Consider the following 17,459-nt stretch of genomic DNA (forward strand, 5'->3'; position numbering starts at 1 on the left):
TGTTCTAGCTTTGTCTTTTACTTTTCTTTGATCTCTTATAAAAAAAAAGTATAAAAATTATTTAGGTCTACTATTTTTTTTAATATGCCAACACAACATTCAATGTTCTATAAAATCATTTATTTTGGTATACAAATTAAACCCAACACTAAATTTAAAAATCTATCACTTCACTATATAGGCTAATGCTATGTTTGTTTGAGTGGAAAATGGAAGGAAAGAAAAGGGAGGAAAGAAAATGATTATTTTTCATTGTTTGGTTGGAGAAAAAAATGGAGGGGAAATTAATGTTTCTCTCTCTACTTCCAATACTACCTCTTCACTTTTTTCAATATATATTATAATATAGGGATAAGATTGTCTTTTTATAACATTTTTTTCTTTCTTATTTTCCTTTCAACCAAACACATTTAAAAAAATAAAAATCCACTCAATTTCTTTTCTTTCCTTTCTTTCCTCGCTATTTCTTTCCTTTCAACCAAACATAACCTAAATAATGGTTTAGACTAATATAAGAAGAAAAAGATCTTAGTAGCAAAAAATGCAAAATGGCAAATTTGGGGGAAGATACATGTACTCATAAAATGGGTGCAGTGCACCAAACAAAGCACGCATACTACACTCTCTCTACACTATACCCACAACCCACTCACTCGCTCGCTCACAGTGCCACAAAGTTGCACACTTTTCCCCCCCTTTTTCCCCATTCACCTTTTTCTTCACACACATTGCTACTGCTTTTTCTTTCTTTACGTTGCTGATTCCCCAATTCCATTCCCCATTCACACATTTAAATAAATTAAACACCACCACCACCACCACATTAGCCCTATTCCTCTGCGCGTGAGTGGAACAAAGTACTATAGAACCATTATTAGGGTTTGAAATGTGGAGGGAGAATGGAACACACTGAATCCGATTCTGCTTCTTCCTCACTTCCCAATGGCGGTGGTGACTGCATCACCGCCACCCAACAAGACCCTCAACTTGCTCCTTCTTCCAATCACGGCACCGACGATCCTCAGCCGTCAGATCTCTATCAAACGGCTCAGGATGGTTCACTCTCGGCTGAGCTTCAGAGTAAGCTGGATTTGAAGGGTTTGGAAGGTGTGGGCGAAGAGGGTGGCGAGATTGGGGATAAAGTTTCAAACTTTGGCCAAGTTGGTGGTGGTGTTGATGATGGGGGTGTTACTAATGGTGACGATGAAGTTGTAAATGGTGGTGATGAGGGTTTTAAAGGTGGTGGTGCTGATGGGGATAACTGGGGGTGGGAGACCAATAGTTGGGAAGAGGAGAATGTCAATGTGGGTCTTGTGGATGGTGATTATGACGGGTTAGTTAATGAATATGTTGATGCTGATGGGGGTGATGATGTTGATGGGGTTGAGAATAGGGAAGAGAAAAGTGGTGGTGGTAGGGCACAACACCAGTACCCTTGGAGGCCTGATGCTCAGGATTGTGCATTTTATATGAAGACTAGGAATTGCAAATTTGGAATCAATTGCAAGTTCAATCACCCAATTAATAGGAGGAAAAACCAGGTATTCTTGGCCCTTTTTTGTGCACTTTCTTGAAGTTTTGCAATTTGTTAGATTTCAGGTTTGGCTTAGGACTTGATTATGTACAATGTTGTCTTTTTGGCCCAATTTTGTTTTGAAGTTGTATTAGGTGAGGTGACATGATGTTATCTATTAACAAAAGGATTTCACAGTTTTCAGTGTGATAAAAATGGAAGAAAAAGTAATGCAGTTAAGAGGGAAATAGGGATATGTGATTGAGCATATAACAAGGCTTTTGGCCTTTCATGACTGCAAACATGTTATATTTTGTTCACATCTTAAAAGTTTCTTCTCTAAGATGTTTCACCATACGTGAAGGCTGTTAAAGAGCGGCCAGCAGAAAGAGAGGAAGAGCAAGCAGAGAGACCAGGACAGACAGAATGCAAGGTTATTATCAAAATTATGCTTCTAAACAAATTTCATTGTAAATTTAGAATATGCACATTCTGTTGTTTAATTGAAAACTTAAACTACGTATTCCTAAATTTACATAGAAGGATAGTTCTTAGGTCTGATCTAGCATATAATCTTGTATGTTATCAATTTTGGCTACCCTCAAATTATTACGTAGCAATATTTTTGCAAAGAGATATAAAGATAATAGAATTATATGAATTCCTTTTTCTACATTTGCCGTGGAGAAGGAAGGACATTGTTGTTGTTTTTTTTTTTCATTTATTTTCTTTTTCATGACATTATATTTGTTCTGGTTCTTTCAGTCAAGCCGCATTCCAGGAAGCATGTGATAATGACATTAGTGACAGGGATGATAGTTTCATATGCAAGATAACAATAATAAATTAATAATTATCTTCGTAATTTAGCTTGCATACATCAATATGTAATAGTAGTGGATACGAAAACAAATGAACAGGGAAAAAGCAAAAGAAAAAAGGAAAAGCTTTTTGCACTACCCTATCAATTGTTGAGTTAAAATACGAATGAATCTCTATCGGGTGGTAAGTCAGGCAGCTTCTTTGGCGTGATTAAATGAATAGATTTTGCTCTTCAGACATAGCTTCTTTGTGAAGCTTTTTTTTAAAGGATATGTGAAATGTTCTTAATAAATGTTTTTTCTGGTGTTATGGCAGTATTATTTAAGGTCCGGGGGTTGTAAGTTTGGAAAAGATTGTAAATATAACCATACAAAAGGAAAAGATTTAACAACCGAGGAGGTGGCAGAACTCAATTTTCTTGGTCTGCCTATTCGTCTGGTATGTATATATGAAGCTTCTTTCATAATACCATCTTTTATCTGTTTTTACAGCTTCCAAAGATAGTTACCTCTGAAATATTATTCTAGTTGATTTAAATGATAGGGAAATATTATTCTGGTTGATTTAAATGATAGGGAAAGAGAGAATGTCCTTATTACATGCGCACCGGCTCGTGTAAGTTTGGAGCAAACTGCAAGTTTAATCATCCTGACCCTACAACTGTTGGAGGTTCTGAATCATCTCCAGGGAATGGAGGATCTGATCCTTCTTCACGGTATAGTAATGGACGATCTAATACTTCTTCAGGGTATAGTAATGGAGGATCTATTTCATTACGTGGTGTATCGCAGCAGTCTGTCTCAACATGGTCTTCTCCAAGAACAGTAAATGAAACATCTCCTTTTGTGCCAATGATGCTTTCGCCCCCAAGTCCTGATTGGAATGCATATCAGGTATATCCTAAGATTCAATATTAGTAGCCATCTAATAGTGGCTGTTTTATTATACAATAATTTATGCTAGATAGATGATGCCCTGTCATGCAATGTTATTAACTTATTGTTATCAGGCTATATATTTATTTCATTTATCTGACTGTATCTCATTCTACCGTTGGTTTGAAATACCTTTTATATGGTGAGATATTGTCACCTTTTGAGTGTTGCAGACATATCAATGCATTAGCAGTGAATACATACTGGAAAGCTGAATGAGTATTAAGCTATTTGAGATTCATGAGGTGGACGTTTAGTTGTAAACTTAGAAGTGAATATTCGATTTGTACCTATTACTCTTGACCTGTGAGTTATATTGTGCAATGCACTGAATGCAGTACAGCATGGTCCTTTTTGTTTTCTTTTTTCTCACCTTCCTAGAGTTAATTATCATGCTGGCTGAACTTTCTGCATCACTCTGACTTGTTTCTGGTTTGTAAAGGCACCTACCTACCTATCTGAGAGGAGTATGCATCCACCTCCACCATATGTCATGAACAATCCAGTGATCGAAACAAATGTTTATATACACCCACAAAAAAGAATTCAACTTGATGACTTTCCTGAAAGACCTGGTGAACCTGAATGCAGCTACTTCCTGAAAACTGGGGATTGCAAGTTCAAATCCAATTGTAAATTTCACCATCCAAAGAATCGGATAGCAACATTACCTCCATGCAACCTCAATGACAAAGGCCTGCCTCTTAGACCTGTAAGTTGTTATCATCATTTTATGTTAGTTTATACCACTATTTTTCCGCTTGTGTAGAAACTTGAAAATGGTTCTTCTTTCTCAATATTATTTAACCTATGGTGGGTAAATAAATGTAAGTGCTTTTAAAATTGAATTGACATGGTTGTGTAACCTAGTGATGATCCTGTATCTGGCTTCAAAAATCTAACACCAAGTGACGATGATGGATTAAAGGATTAGTACCTCTAATTTGATAGAGCCATATGCAGTTAGAAGCAATATTTACCTAGTTTCTTTCTATTATGTTTATCATGAAATGCAGGACAAGAATGCCTGCATGCATTACACACGATACGGACTCTGTAAGTTTGGACCGGCTTGTAAGTATGACCATCCGATAAACCCAGTGCCCCCAACTGGTGTTGAAGTTGATGGGATGGGTGGAAATGGAGGTGCTGTTCAGTAACCTCTCTAAGCATCTTTGTCAAGGGACCTTCTTTTTCCTTTGAGCAACTCTTCACTTAGAAGTTGTAGTTTTCTTTATGAACATGATACCCTTCTAAGCTTCTTCCTCTAGTTACAAGTTTTTACGGATTACCAATATATTTATACACATGGCAAACGGATGTTTTTATGTATTTACAAGTAACTTTTTTGTAGTCTCTACTCTCTAGTCTACTTTTTTTTTTATCTTGTTTGTTTACTCACTTGGTTTTTTGGTGGGTGATCTTTCAAACTGGATGTGAATGCGGATTACTTTCTAGTTTCCATAAGGTGCCAGATTACAAATAAAATTGATAACTTTCCAAGAGTAACATTTTGCGCATTTGTGAATCCTAACATATACATAGCTTTATAGGTGAGTTACTGCTACACTTTGTGAATTTATAGTAAAACATATATCTTTTACCGATGAATTAAATAACTGGACTCTTGTAATCTATTAATATGGTGATGTCACATGATCAAATTATTTTAATAAGCAAGTTCAATTAAATTGGTCTAATAATTTATTAACACAATAAAAATTAGTTGAAGAAAAAAAATTAAATTAAACTTGGTTATAAAAATAATTTATTCACTTAACATTTTTCATATTCATAATAGAAAATAGAGGGATTTTTCACATACAAGTCTTTTTCCATATAAGTTATACAAGTCATTTATTTCTTCTTCTTTTTCTTTCTTCATGCCTCTTCTTTTTCTTCTCTTTCTTTTTTTCGTGCTTCTTCTTTTTCGTTTTTGAAGTGTTTCATCTTCATCGTCGTGTTTCTCCTCGTTCTTCTTTTGATTTTGCAACATTATGTATATTTTTCTGTTTGATTTTTTCCTCCCAAAAAAAATTATGAGAATATGAAATAAGGAAATGAAGAAGAAGAAGAAGAAGCAGTAGAAGATGAGGGGGAGAAAGAGGAAGAGTTCTGAATTATGCATAAGGTGTACTTCAACGAATTTTGGGTGTATTTTTTAAATCATTTGGGTGTATTTTTATAATCCTTTGGGTGAATTTCTGTAATCGTTTGGGTGTATTTCTGTAATCGTTTAGGTGTATTTCTGAAGTTCCATTATCTTCAAAACAATTTCAAAGCTTGATTTCAGAAACCATGAAAATAAAAAAAACGAAGCAAGAAAGATAAACGCAGATAAAACAACGAAAGAAAAGGCAAAGAGAGAACGCACGAAGGAGATCGAACAAATTTGACAAGAAACTCGTTTTAATGGAGGAAGAAGAAGAAGAGTAGGAGAAGAAGAAGGAAGAGGATGAGGGGAAGGAGGAACGCGAAGCACGCCATGGAAATTGTATATGGATCAGCGTGTTTTTTGTTAAGTTTCTCCCAACTTGTATGAGTTGTAAACCAAATAACTTGTAAGTAGCACTCCTCAAGAAAATATACTTCTCTATTTTTTCTTGCATATTGTTTCACTCCACATTTCGGCACTTATAATTCTCCTTGGAAAGTAGGAACCAAGTCAACTTAGATCAACAGTTATTTAAAAAGAAAAGAGTACTAAAATTAAAGATAATTCTACGAAAAAGATGTTTTTTGTATGAAGAGAATGAAAATAAGTGTATAAATTTATTTTAAAAAATTAATAAAATTAAAATAACAGAGTTTTTTAGATAAATATTTAATTATTTATAAGAGTGAATCTTTATCTTTTTATCATTTATTTTTCTTCTTCACCATAATATGCACCTAAAATTAATATGACTATGTATATGTTCTACTCATTTTCGAAATACCCTAATTATACCCTACAGATATGTTGAGACACTTCCATTTTTATCTCCTATTTTTATTATCTTTTGATGAAAGAGTTTCTTCATGTAAAAAAAAAATTAGAAAACTATATCTAGTGTCTAATGTAAAATACAAGAAATAATAAATAAATAAATAAATTAGCACCTAACATAGCAATGTATCAGACTATAAGTTCACATATATTTATTTCTTTCCAGTGTTATAATTTACAAATACAATATCTTGTAAACTTTCAACAACCAAAAAAAAAAAGAAAAAAGAAAACTTGAAAAGAAAACAAGATAAATGAAAAAAAAAGGGTTGAAATGCTAAAAAGCAGGATCACAACAATTGGGGATTTTTTTTCAAGAATCTGGTCCCCGTAAACCAACATCTAGGGTTTGTACAAGGATCCCCTTTCCTAATAGTCGTTCTCGGAATCCAATTCCCCTGTCACGCCTTCTTGGATTATTAACCGCAGCAAAACCACTTACTCTGCATTAAAATATCATTTCAGAAAATCAAACAAAACTAAAAGCTCATAATAAGAACTAAGACATAGGTGTTCTTTGAAGATGTTATTACCTTTTGCTTTTGGGGATGTTTTGTGTAAGCAACAGGCTTGTGAGGTGCATTATATTTCTTTTCTTGGGTGGCAAGTTTCTCTGTTGGGAGATTTTTTGCAATCTTCTTCTCATCTCTTGCTTTATTGAATATCACTGTGAAACCTTCTGCTGTTGCCGGATTGTTCACGTCCCACTCTCCGAATTTCGGCAATGGCCTACCTCTTTCTTGCTGAACAATTCAAGGATTTAAAAAATTTTAATGGAAACAAAAACCATAAATAATTAATAAACAAGAAGGAAGTTTTTATTGAATTCTTAACTCATGGGCTTATAACCCACATTGACTATATATATATAGTAGACTTGAAAACTAATGTATCTAAACAAAAAAAAAAAGAAGCGAAGCAAGGATTGTGAATTGTACCGTGGCCATGGATGCTGAGAATCAGACGAAAAAGATGATAGATGTTGAAAGAGTTTAGAAGAGAAGAGAAAGCAAAGAAAAATTGAATGGATTCTGGTGATACAGAATAATGGTTAAGTATATAAATGTTTAGGAGAAAGAGAGGGAAAGAAGCAAAGGAAGAATAACAAATCGCTTTGTTGGAACTTGAAAGAACAAGTAAGCCCTACGCGTAATTGTTCATAAGTTATAACCCATAAGGCAGAAAAAAAAAAAAACAGTATAGTGTTCGTTAGTGCGCGCCATTGCTGCTTTTTCTAATCTTAGGTTCAGTTGTTCCGTTTAGTTTCTGTTTCCAGGCAAGTATCCATGACAACCTTTCGCATTCTCAGTTTTATTTTATTTTATTTAAATTAAGACAAAGTTACTATTTTAAAGATTTGATATTCTATTAGAAATTGTGTATATGGAAAGTAGTGTTTTTAAGCTTGACGAAACACATCAAGTCAAGACAATAAAGATAAAGATAAAGATAAGATAGAGATAAAGATAAAGATAACTATAAGATAAAATAAAGACTAAAATTACAATTGAATTTGTGTATTCTGTTGGGTTGAATTTGTGGACCGTGAGACGTCTTTATTGTTGTCATAGGTTAAGGTGGAAGAGTGGTTTAATACGTCCCCGCAAACCGAAGGATGAAAGATGTCAAGAACATTAAGCTTATTCAAATTAAGATGGAAGGGTTGAGGAGACAAAGACTTGGTGAAGATGTCAACTAGTTGCCCAGAAGAGGAAATTGGGAGAAGTTTCATCACTCCAACTTGAGCTTTTTGTCGAACCAAGTGACAATCAACCTCTAAATGTTTGGTCCGTTCATGAAAAACTGGATTAGCAGCAATATGAAGAGAACTCTGATTATCACAATATAAAACTGGTGGGCGATAGGAGAGATGCGTAAAAATTGTAACACATTTAGTATCCATTGAAGTTCACAAGTTGTGTTGGCAAGTGCACGATATTCTGCTTTCGTGGATGAGCGGACAACGGTGGTTTGTTTCTTGGTCTTCCAAGAGACTAAAGAACTGCTTAAGAAGAAACAATAACCTGTTAAAGATCGTCGAGTGTCAGGACATCCGGCCCAATCAGAGTCACTGAAGCTCATTGGAAAGAAAAGTCCTTTGCTGGGACTAGTTTTCAGATATCATAACACATGCTTGACAGCTTGAAGATGAGATTCAGTAGGAGATGCCATGAATTGACTTAATTGTTGAGTGGCATACATGATGTCCGGTCGAATAGTGGTGAGATAGATAAGACGACCAACCAAACGGCGATATACAAAAGGGTCGGATAGTAGGGGACTTTCGTCTTGATATAGTCTTGTGGTACTATCCATTGAAACAGAGGCATGTTTAGCACCTAATAAATCAGAATCCTCCAAAAGATCAAAACAATATTTTCTCTGAGATAAGCAAATTCCCTTCTCTGATTAGGCAACCTCAATACCCAAAAAATATTTTAATGGGCCCAAGTCTTTAATTCGGAAGTGTTGGTGCAAAATAGACTTAATGGAGGCAAGTTCAGAAATGGAATTACCAGTGAGAACAATGTCGTCAACATAGACTAAAATGATAGAAATTTGATCACCAATGAATTTAACAAATAAACTATAATCAGATGAGGTCTGCAGATATCCATGAGATAGCAAAAGATGAGAAAGTTTGCCATACCACATACGACTAGATTGTCGTAAACCATACAGTGGCTTTAGTAGCTTACAGCATTGATTCGGTTGAGCAGATGAAAATCCGGGTGGCATAGTCATATAAACATCCTCAGAAAGATCCCAATGTAAGAAAGCATTATTGACATCCAACTGATGTATGGGCCAATGCTTCATAGAGGCCAATGCCAAAACTAATCTCAAGTGCTCCGTTTTTATAAGATCAACTTCCAATTTTAAGAGCTTTTCTTCTAGTTCCATTTGCTGTCGTACCTCTCTTTGCAGTTCTCATTCTGCTTGCCGTTGACATTTAGCTTCATGCTCGAGCTGCTCCAGTCGTCCATCATGGCTGTGGACCAAACCTAGTATCTCCGTGGAATGTGGTGGTTTTTCCTCTTCCGGTGGATGTATCTCTGATTGAATTCGCCTCGGCTGTAGGTTTCCAGATGTTCCTTCTCCGTGAGGAATGTGCATCCTCTTGCATGGTGGGGTATTGAAAGTGCAAGGTCGTCTCGTTGAGGTTCGGGTTCTAATTCAGACGCCGTATGGCCGTCTTCAGACAGATTATCTGCCATTGTCGAAGGGCTCCAGGTCTCAGCAAAGGTGCTAATGTTCCGAAAATTACTTGAAATGTTGATTTTGGGTTTGTACATAAGGTCTAGACTCCTTCTGAGGCAGTATCCGACTTGTTCTTATGCCGAGGTGCCGCCGTCCGAGTTCCTTGTGAGGAGGTGGTGGGTGGTACCTGTAAGAGACTCCGATACTTAAGTCAGCAATGACTTTAGGAAGGTTTTTAGTAGGTTAAAACGTGTATAAACCTGAAGGATGTTAGTGTATTTATAGTAAAGTTGTTAACCACCTTTGTTAGAGTAGTTACACCCTTATTGATGGATAATCATTCTCTTTATCTTAGGAATTTGTTAGAATATATCTTTCGAAAAAGATAGAGATAGTTAGAGAAATTCGCGAAGACAGTTACTTGTTTGGACAAGTAGAGCATTGTGCCCGACCTCTTTAAAGAGGTCAGATAAAGAGGTCGGATATGTAGTAGAAACTATCCTTTTTGGTAGACCTTTTATCCTTGTTGTCCTGACCTTTTAAATTATGTAAATTAAACAAAAAAAATTACGAACTAAATTGTACAGAAATATAAACAAATTCGCCGCATCAATGAACGAATTTATTAGTTTCAATGGACTTCGTGGATTTATTTCAGAAAATTTTACAAACTACTTTTGTTTTATTTGTAATTTTGTATAATATTGACTATGTTGTTGGGACAATGAAGCACACACATCCCAATTCATTCATTTAATCAATAGGAGTAATTGATACAGAGGTCGTTGGTGGCCATTAATGAGACGCACACAAAAATTCAACCAAAATTTGCTAGCAAATTTAAATTCACCTTACATACCATAAGATAAGAACTACCCAGCCACTATTACTACTTGTCACCGCTCATCACTGCACTCTCTACCACGCTTTTCTGATGTTGCACTAAATCACCTTCAAAAACCGTTGGTGTGTGCACATGTTCATTTATTAAGGCCTCAGCTATTTCAATTCTTTAAGGAAAAATTGCTCCGTTTTATACTTTTATCAACCACACCTTTTATTTATTTGAAAATTGATGTGCAGTATTTAAATACGTTTATCTATTTATGTATCAAACCATAAATCAACAACAGCAAACTCTCTCCTACCATGTGTTAGTAGGCCTATTAACGTAATCTGAAACCGAATAAAAAATAAAACTCTGCAGGATTATAAAAAATGAATTTAATTTTGATGTACATAGTATAAAGTATTTGTATTATTTTAAATGATCATTCATACAGATAATGTGAAAAATAATTATTTTTATTCATATAACTTTATCTAATTAAATATACGTGTAAAATTACTTTATATAGTACATCAAAATTAAATTTTATGAAAATTTTAAATTTCTATCTATAATGTTTCAATTTTCATCATGTCTGAAAATATTGTAAAACAATTTTCATGCTATATTATTTTAATTTTTTTTAATTGAATTTCACAACCTTAATATAAATAACCTCGGCAATATATATAAATAAGTCCTTTTTAATTTTTGCCTAGTCTTTTAATTTTCTTCAGTATGGGCAGCTACTAGATGCAGGAGTAGTATATTTAACTATATTTAGTTAATACTCACAGAGAAAAAAAAATAAAAAACACAATTATGATTTGTAAATGTATGTACATTCTGATTTCATGTGTATGTATACAGTATAATAATATATTAATACATATTGTATACATATCTCAAAGTCACGTGTATAAATAGATAAGCTTCTAAACACAACATCAAAAATCAAGTTTCCAACTACTCACCGAAAGCAAAACAAAATAGTTGAGCCATTTGAAAATGGCATCTTCTAGATCTTTTTCTTCTTTGCCAATTTTCGTCGTTCTAACAATAACCACCATATGCATGATTTCAAGTACTTCTGCCACAACAACAAGACCCTTCAAGAAGATCTATGCATTTGGGGACTCATTCACGGACACCGGCAACACCAAGAATGCCAACGGCCCAAGCGGATTCGGCCACGTGTCGAACGCGCCGTACGGCAGCACCTTCTTCAACCATTCCACAAACAGATACAGCGATGGAAGACTTGTCATAGATTTTGTAACTGAATCACTCTCAATGCCGTATTTGCCGCCTTACAAGCACTTGAAGAAGGGTAAAAATGACACTTTTGGTGTTAACTTTGCTGTTGCTGGTTCCACAGCAATAAACCATGCATTCTTTGTGAGGAACAATCTTTCTCTTGATGTTACCCCTCAATCTATACAATCACAGCTTATTTGGTTTAACAGGTACGCTTATAGAGGTGCAATCTTATAAAACTTACTAGATTCTCTAGTGTTACAAAAAAATATAAAATTTTATAATGGAAGAGAGTATACAAATGAATGAATGATTCTTTAATTTTTGTGTATTTTTTTATCTTTGTATTTCTGTCGTCATGTGCATTCAAAGTGTAATGTACATCGTATAACTTGATAATTACATAACCAAGTGTCTATTATTTGATGTCAAATTTTTGTCGAATTTTTTTTATAAAAAATTTAAATATTTAAAATTTATTAATTTTATACTTTTAAATTAGATATTAACTATTTAATTTTTTTTGACAATTTACACTATAATTTTAGGTATCATAGCAATTAGCAAATATCTAATTATATTAGTGGTTTAACGGTTACTCCAAACCTCTATTTCTATTTAGGAAAAAATAAAGGTGTTCAAATCTAAATCGATCTAAATTAGATTGTTCATCCAATTTAGTTCAAACAAAAAATTGATTAAAATCGTATTAATTTTGGCTTTGATTGATTCTATTTCTTGTAAAATGTATAGAAATAGATCAGATTTTGAATATACTTTTTAAAACCAATTCAATCCAATCCAAATTAAATAATGTGCTATAATAATATTTTATTATATTTATAATTTTATTTATAATATATTCAATTTATTATATATTTTTATATTATTCATATATTATTATTATTTAATAAGTATTTTATATTTAAAATGAGATTTATTTATTTATTTTAACTAATCTATAATTATATTTTTATTGTTATGTTATTGTTGATTTTTCAAGATATTGTTAAGACTTATTAAGTTATTGTTAGTTATTTATAATTTAATTGAGATTTATTATATAAATTTAATTTTTTTAATTTATAAAATCGATTCAATCCTTTTGAAATTAGATCGAATTTATTTTTTTTAAATTATTCAATCCAAACTTACTACAAATAAAATTAGTATTTTGAACCGAATCAAACATCACTAAGGACACGTCTAGAAAATAGTATGCAAACTAAATCTCATTGTACCTTTACTCATTGGTTTCTGTTCTTATACGGTTGGTAACAGATACCTTAATGAGAGCCAAGGATGTGAAGGAGTAGAATCAGGGTGCACTGATTTCAATGAGACACTATTTTGGTTTGGTGAGATTGGAGTGAATGACTATGCTTACACTCTTGGATCCAATATTCCTGATGATACCATAAGGAAGCTAGCAATCAGTAGTACCACTGGAGTTTTGCAGGTAAATACTTAAATAGCAACCCTCTTGACCTCCTTTTTTGTACCCACTTATCATTTGATGGTTTAGGTTATTGAATTAGTACACTGCAACCACAGCTGTAGTTGCAGGATAATAATTTGAAGGGGACATTTATTAAAGATATTATAAATAAAAAAATCTTCATATAACTTTTTTAAAAGCTTATAATATTCTGAATATATTAATATTCAAAATAGTTCAGTAATATTAATATTTTTAGACACTTGTCAGTTACAACAACAATTATTATATGAATATGATTATCTGTGTCATAAAAATTAAAAAATATTATAATAAACTTTTAATAATTTTAGGTGGACACAAAAATTAATCAAAAAATTAGTTATTCTTATAAAATATATATTAAAATACAAAATAACTAGTTGATGAAGGTTGATTTTTTTGTATACAGTATACACATAGCATTATTTAGAAACTTGTATTGTAGTCAATAGCTTATGGCAGTTCTTTCTTTTGCTTGATTTAGAATTTTGCTATTCTAAAGAATTTGTTACAAATTACATGGTTTTATACCAACTTTTATAACCCAAAAGCATGCTTTTTTGGGTAAAATATAGTTACTAAGCAGATCCATCAACACGTTTAAAACAATGTGTGTGTGCAGAGTCTGCTTGAGAAGGGTGCCAAGTACATTGTTGTGCAGGGTCTGCCACTCACTGGTTGCTTGCCACTGGCAATGTACCTCGCTTCGCCGGACAACAGGGACGACATAGGATGTGTCAAAAGCGCTAACAACCAGAGCTACAACCACAACCTTGTGCTGCAAGAAAAGATTCAAGAGTTGAGGAAACAGTACCCTGAATCCATCATAGTTTATGCCGATTACTGGAACGCGTACCGCGCCGTAATGAAGAACCCAAGCAAGTATGGTTTCACAGAAGTTTTCAAAGTGTGTTGTGGATATGGAGAACCACCTTACAACTTCAGTGTTTATGCCACGTGTGGAACACCAAATGCCACTGCATGCATTAGCCCTTCACATTACATTAATTGGGATGGTGTTCATTTAACTGAGGCAATGTATAAGGTTGTTTCTGAAATGTTTCTGCAGGGGAATTTAACACAACCTCCATTCAATTTTTTGTTGGAAAAAAAAGAGAGGCAGGGGTGAGGGTGATCAATGGTTCATCATCATCCAAGAATGCTGTTTGGTATTCCTTATTAGTCCTATTGGCTTTACAGTGTTTGCTAATGTAACTATAAATTGAGAGAATCTATTCGTATCTTGTATAATATTTTTCCTGCTTCAAATACTTATGTCCGTAGCAGGATTATTGGATATCAAATTTTCCGAGGGAAATTAGTATATACTTTTACAAATAAATATATATTTGTGTAATATTATCTAGCTAGCATAATTCTACAATGAAAATTACGGACTCTTCAAAAGGACACAAGAACCTATCAAATTTTTGAAGACTTTTAAAGAAAAAAATTTATAAAGATCTTAGATATTTGATCTGAAAATTTTTAGGTTGTATTTAATTTTAAGAACACAAGACACAAGTGAAAAAATATAAAAATTAGTTATTTTGTATTTTATTTAATGATAAACTAAATATAAAAAATAATAAATGATGAAAGTTTAATTTATTTTCTTTTTTTTCAAAAATGAGAATACTCGAACCCACGACTTCTTAGGTGAGGTGAATATAAAAAGACTATGTCATTTGGGTTATAACTTATTGCCAAGTTTAAATATCAATTTAGGTGTTTATTTTTTTTAAGTATTATCAAAATTTCATATCATTGTAATAACCACCATGGAACTAACTTCAAAATTTATAGTATATCTCTTGACAAAACGAAGAAAGAAATTAAGATTGCATTTGATTCTGAAAATAGAATAAGATAAGATATTGAGAACAAGATATAAATGATAGAAATACAAAAATTAGTGTTATTATATTTTGTTTAGTAATAAATTAGAATAAATTATAAAAGTTCAATTTATTATCATTTTTTTCCATTTAAAAATTTGAAAAAAATATAATAATAAAATATAATTATAAAAATTAATAAAAATAATAAAAAAATAAAAAATAAATTATGTCTTTTATTAGTGTTTATATATTTTTTAAAAAAATAAAAATAAAATATATTAATTTAATATTTTTATCTATATTTCATCTATTAAATACAATTTTATATTTCCATATTTTTGACTCAATATCCCATATTTTAAACCAAACACAATCTAGAATAATATAACTATACAAGTAAGAAAAGTATAGGTAAACAATAAAATTATTAAACAATATAAACAATGAATATATCAGATGTTCATTTTACTGTGCGGATAATTATTCTAATATTAAGATTTAGGTAGATAATTTAAAAATATTATATATTTTTATTTAATTAATGATTGTTCATATCGTTTAAAAAAATCATTAGTTTTTTAGCATAATCCATACAAGTAGGGAGTGGATTCTCTCCAGTGGAAAAAAAACTGGATAGTATCCAGTGGAAGATTTCACCATTCAATACATTCTCTCTCTCATTTATTGCTGGTCCCACTTGTAAAATTAAAGGTGGGAGATCCATACTATATAAAAAAAATGGAGAGGATCTATTTCCATACTATATATATGAAATCCATGGCATTAATTAGCACGTGTGTGCTTTTGTACAAATAAACAATGAAACAATACGCGTGTCTCCTTCCTTCTCTTCACCTACCGCTAGATATGGAGGTATAGAAACTAGTGGTAGTAATTTAGAGATGAAAAATAATTGGAGAATATTTAATGCTCGCCTAAATCGGTGATTGAACAAAAGGTGGTCACAGTTTGTCATCATGTGTCAAGGCATGGGCCTAATAAATAAATAAGAAGTTTGCTATTGTTATTTGTTAATAGTTCAAATACCGTACTTAGAATACTGCTACAACTGCTTGTATCTGATAAAACTTGAGGAATTTGCAGACATCGCCTTCTTTTTGTTTAACAAGAAACATTAAGTAATAATAATAGATGAAGCATCACGATATTCACAACCACCAATCCTACGAAATGGCAGAGTGTAGGTAATAATATATTGCGAAAACATACATAAATGATAAATGAGATGTTCGGTTGAAAGAGAAAAGTAGGGGAAAGAAAACTATGTATGTACATACATTAAATTCATTTATAACATTCTTTTAGGCAATTAGTTCGGTAAATTAAAGAGTAAATTGTGATATGTTATTGCATAATAAGCTTAGTTGTATACACATTTAACACATAAAATAGATTTGTTTATATTTTCTATTTCAATTTAGAATATTATTATATTTGAATTAAATTTTGGATGATTCACATATTGAATCATTTTTATTCTTATAAGACTATAAAATTTGAGAAATACTTATAAAATCTTAGAATGTATTTAATATATATTTTAAAAATTTACTTTTATTCAAACTTTAACCATCGGTTGGATTATTTTTGTTTTATATATTAAAAATAGGCAAAACAAACCTATTATACAATAATATATAAGAAGAAATAATTTATTTTTTAATTTTTGTAAAATATCAGAGCAATTTTCTTTTTATTTTTAAGGTTAAATACTATTTTAGTCTTCAATGTTCAGGCCAAATTCTAATTTCGTCTCTAATGTTTTCAACGTCCTATTTCTATCTCAAAGTTTTAAACATGTTTAATATTGTCCTACCATTAAATTTGACACTATGAGTGATGTGTATATGTTAATAACATTTTTAGTTAAGTCATATCTTCTTCCATGTGTTAGAAAAACATAACCAAAACTTTTTTGTAATACTTCTTCTCCTCAATTTTCTTCTTATTCTAAACTCCAAATCCTAACAATCAATTATGAACGCTTAAAAATCAAAGGAAAATTTTTTATATTAGTGATTATTGGTGGATCGATTTACTTCCAAACTAAAATCGAATGCTATTGACTCTTCAATATACAAATTATTTATGTTAAATTTAATGGCTAGACAATATTTAACCTGCTTAAAACTTTTTTTGGGTTGAAATATGACGTTTGAAATTTTTTAATTTAAAATAGGACGTTTAAAACATTAGGAACCAAATTAAAATTATTCGACCCAAACGTTGGTGACTAAAATAATACTTTACTCTTATTTTTTATAATATACTCTTACATTGTTATTATATAGGGCAAATGACACAATTAAACCAAATGGAGAACAAAATTATCTAATTCTACCAAATTTAAAAATGTTACATGGATCACCCAAAAGAACCTTCCTATGTAATTCGAATGAGCTCAATTTGGATTAGGAAAATCAATAGTAATTCGAATTAGACAAAGTCAAATTAGTAGAGGTTCTTTTAATTTGAATTAGTCCAATTCGAATTATGCATGGACGTAAGTCTTACGTAGTTCGAATTAGTTTGATTCGAATTAGGCATGCGTATAGTGTTAAGGTAGTTCGA

General features: G+C 31.9%; 3 protein-coding genes across 3 annotated transcripts; 2 read left to right on the forward strand and 1 right to left on the reverse strand.

The window, feature by feature from the left end:
* The first annotated feature begins 541 nt into the window (after positions 1-541).
* Positions 542-4,630, forward strand: LOC112804343 (zinc finger CCCH domain-containing protein 67). Its single transcript, XM_025847545.3, has 6 exons — positions 542-1,541; positions 1,878-1,946; positions 2,651-2,773; positions 2,911-3,228; positions 3,713-3,982; positions 4,287-4,630. The coding sequence occupies exons 1-6, from the start codon at positions 900-902 to the stop codon at positions 4,428-4,430; spliced, it is 1,566 nt and encodes a 521-aa protein (XP_025703330.1). The 5' UTR covers positions 542-899; the 3' UTR covers positions 4,431-4,630.
* Positions 4,631-6,388: 1,758 nt separating this feature from the next.
* Positions 6,389-7,560, reverse strand: LOC112804375 (RPM1-interacting protein 4). Its single transcript, XM_025847548.3, has 3 exons — positions 7,198-7,560; positions 6,793-7,002; positions 6,389-6,702 (listed from the first exon to the last, which is right to left on the reverse strand). Exons 1-3 carry the CDS (start codon positions 7,204-7,206, stop codon positions 6,679-6,681), a joined length of 243 nt encoding a protein of 80 aa, XP_025703333.1. The 5' UTR covers positions 7,207-7,560; the 3' UTR covers positions 6,389-6,678.
* A 3,446-nt stretch (positions 7,561-11,006) lies between these two features.
* LOC112804359 (GDSL esterase/lipase At3g48460) lies at positions 11,007-14,368 on the forward strand. The gene is made up of 3 exons (XM_025847547.3): positions 11,007-11,755; positions 12,828-13,005; positions 13,649-14,368. The coding sequence occupies exons 1-3, from the start codon at positions 11,298-11,300 to the stop codon at positions 14,153-14,155; spliced, it is 1,143 nt and encodes a 380-aa protein (XP_025703332.1). The 5' UTR covers positions 11,007-11,297; the 3' UTR covers positions 14,156-14,368.
* Positions 14,369-17,459: the final 3,091 nt, after the last annotated feature.

The sequence above is a fragment of the Arachis hypogaea genome, chromosome 1, assembly GCF_003086295.3.
Source record: "Arachis hypogaea cultivar Tifrunner chromosome 1, arahy.Tifrunner.gnm2.J5K5, whole genome shotgun sequence".
In the NCBI taxonomy this organism is placed as follows: domain Eukaryota; kingdom Viridiplantae; phylum Streptophyta; class Magnoliopsida; order Fabales; family Fabaceae; genus Arachis; species Arachis hypogaea.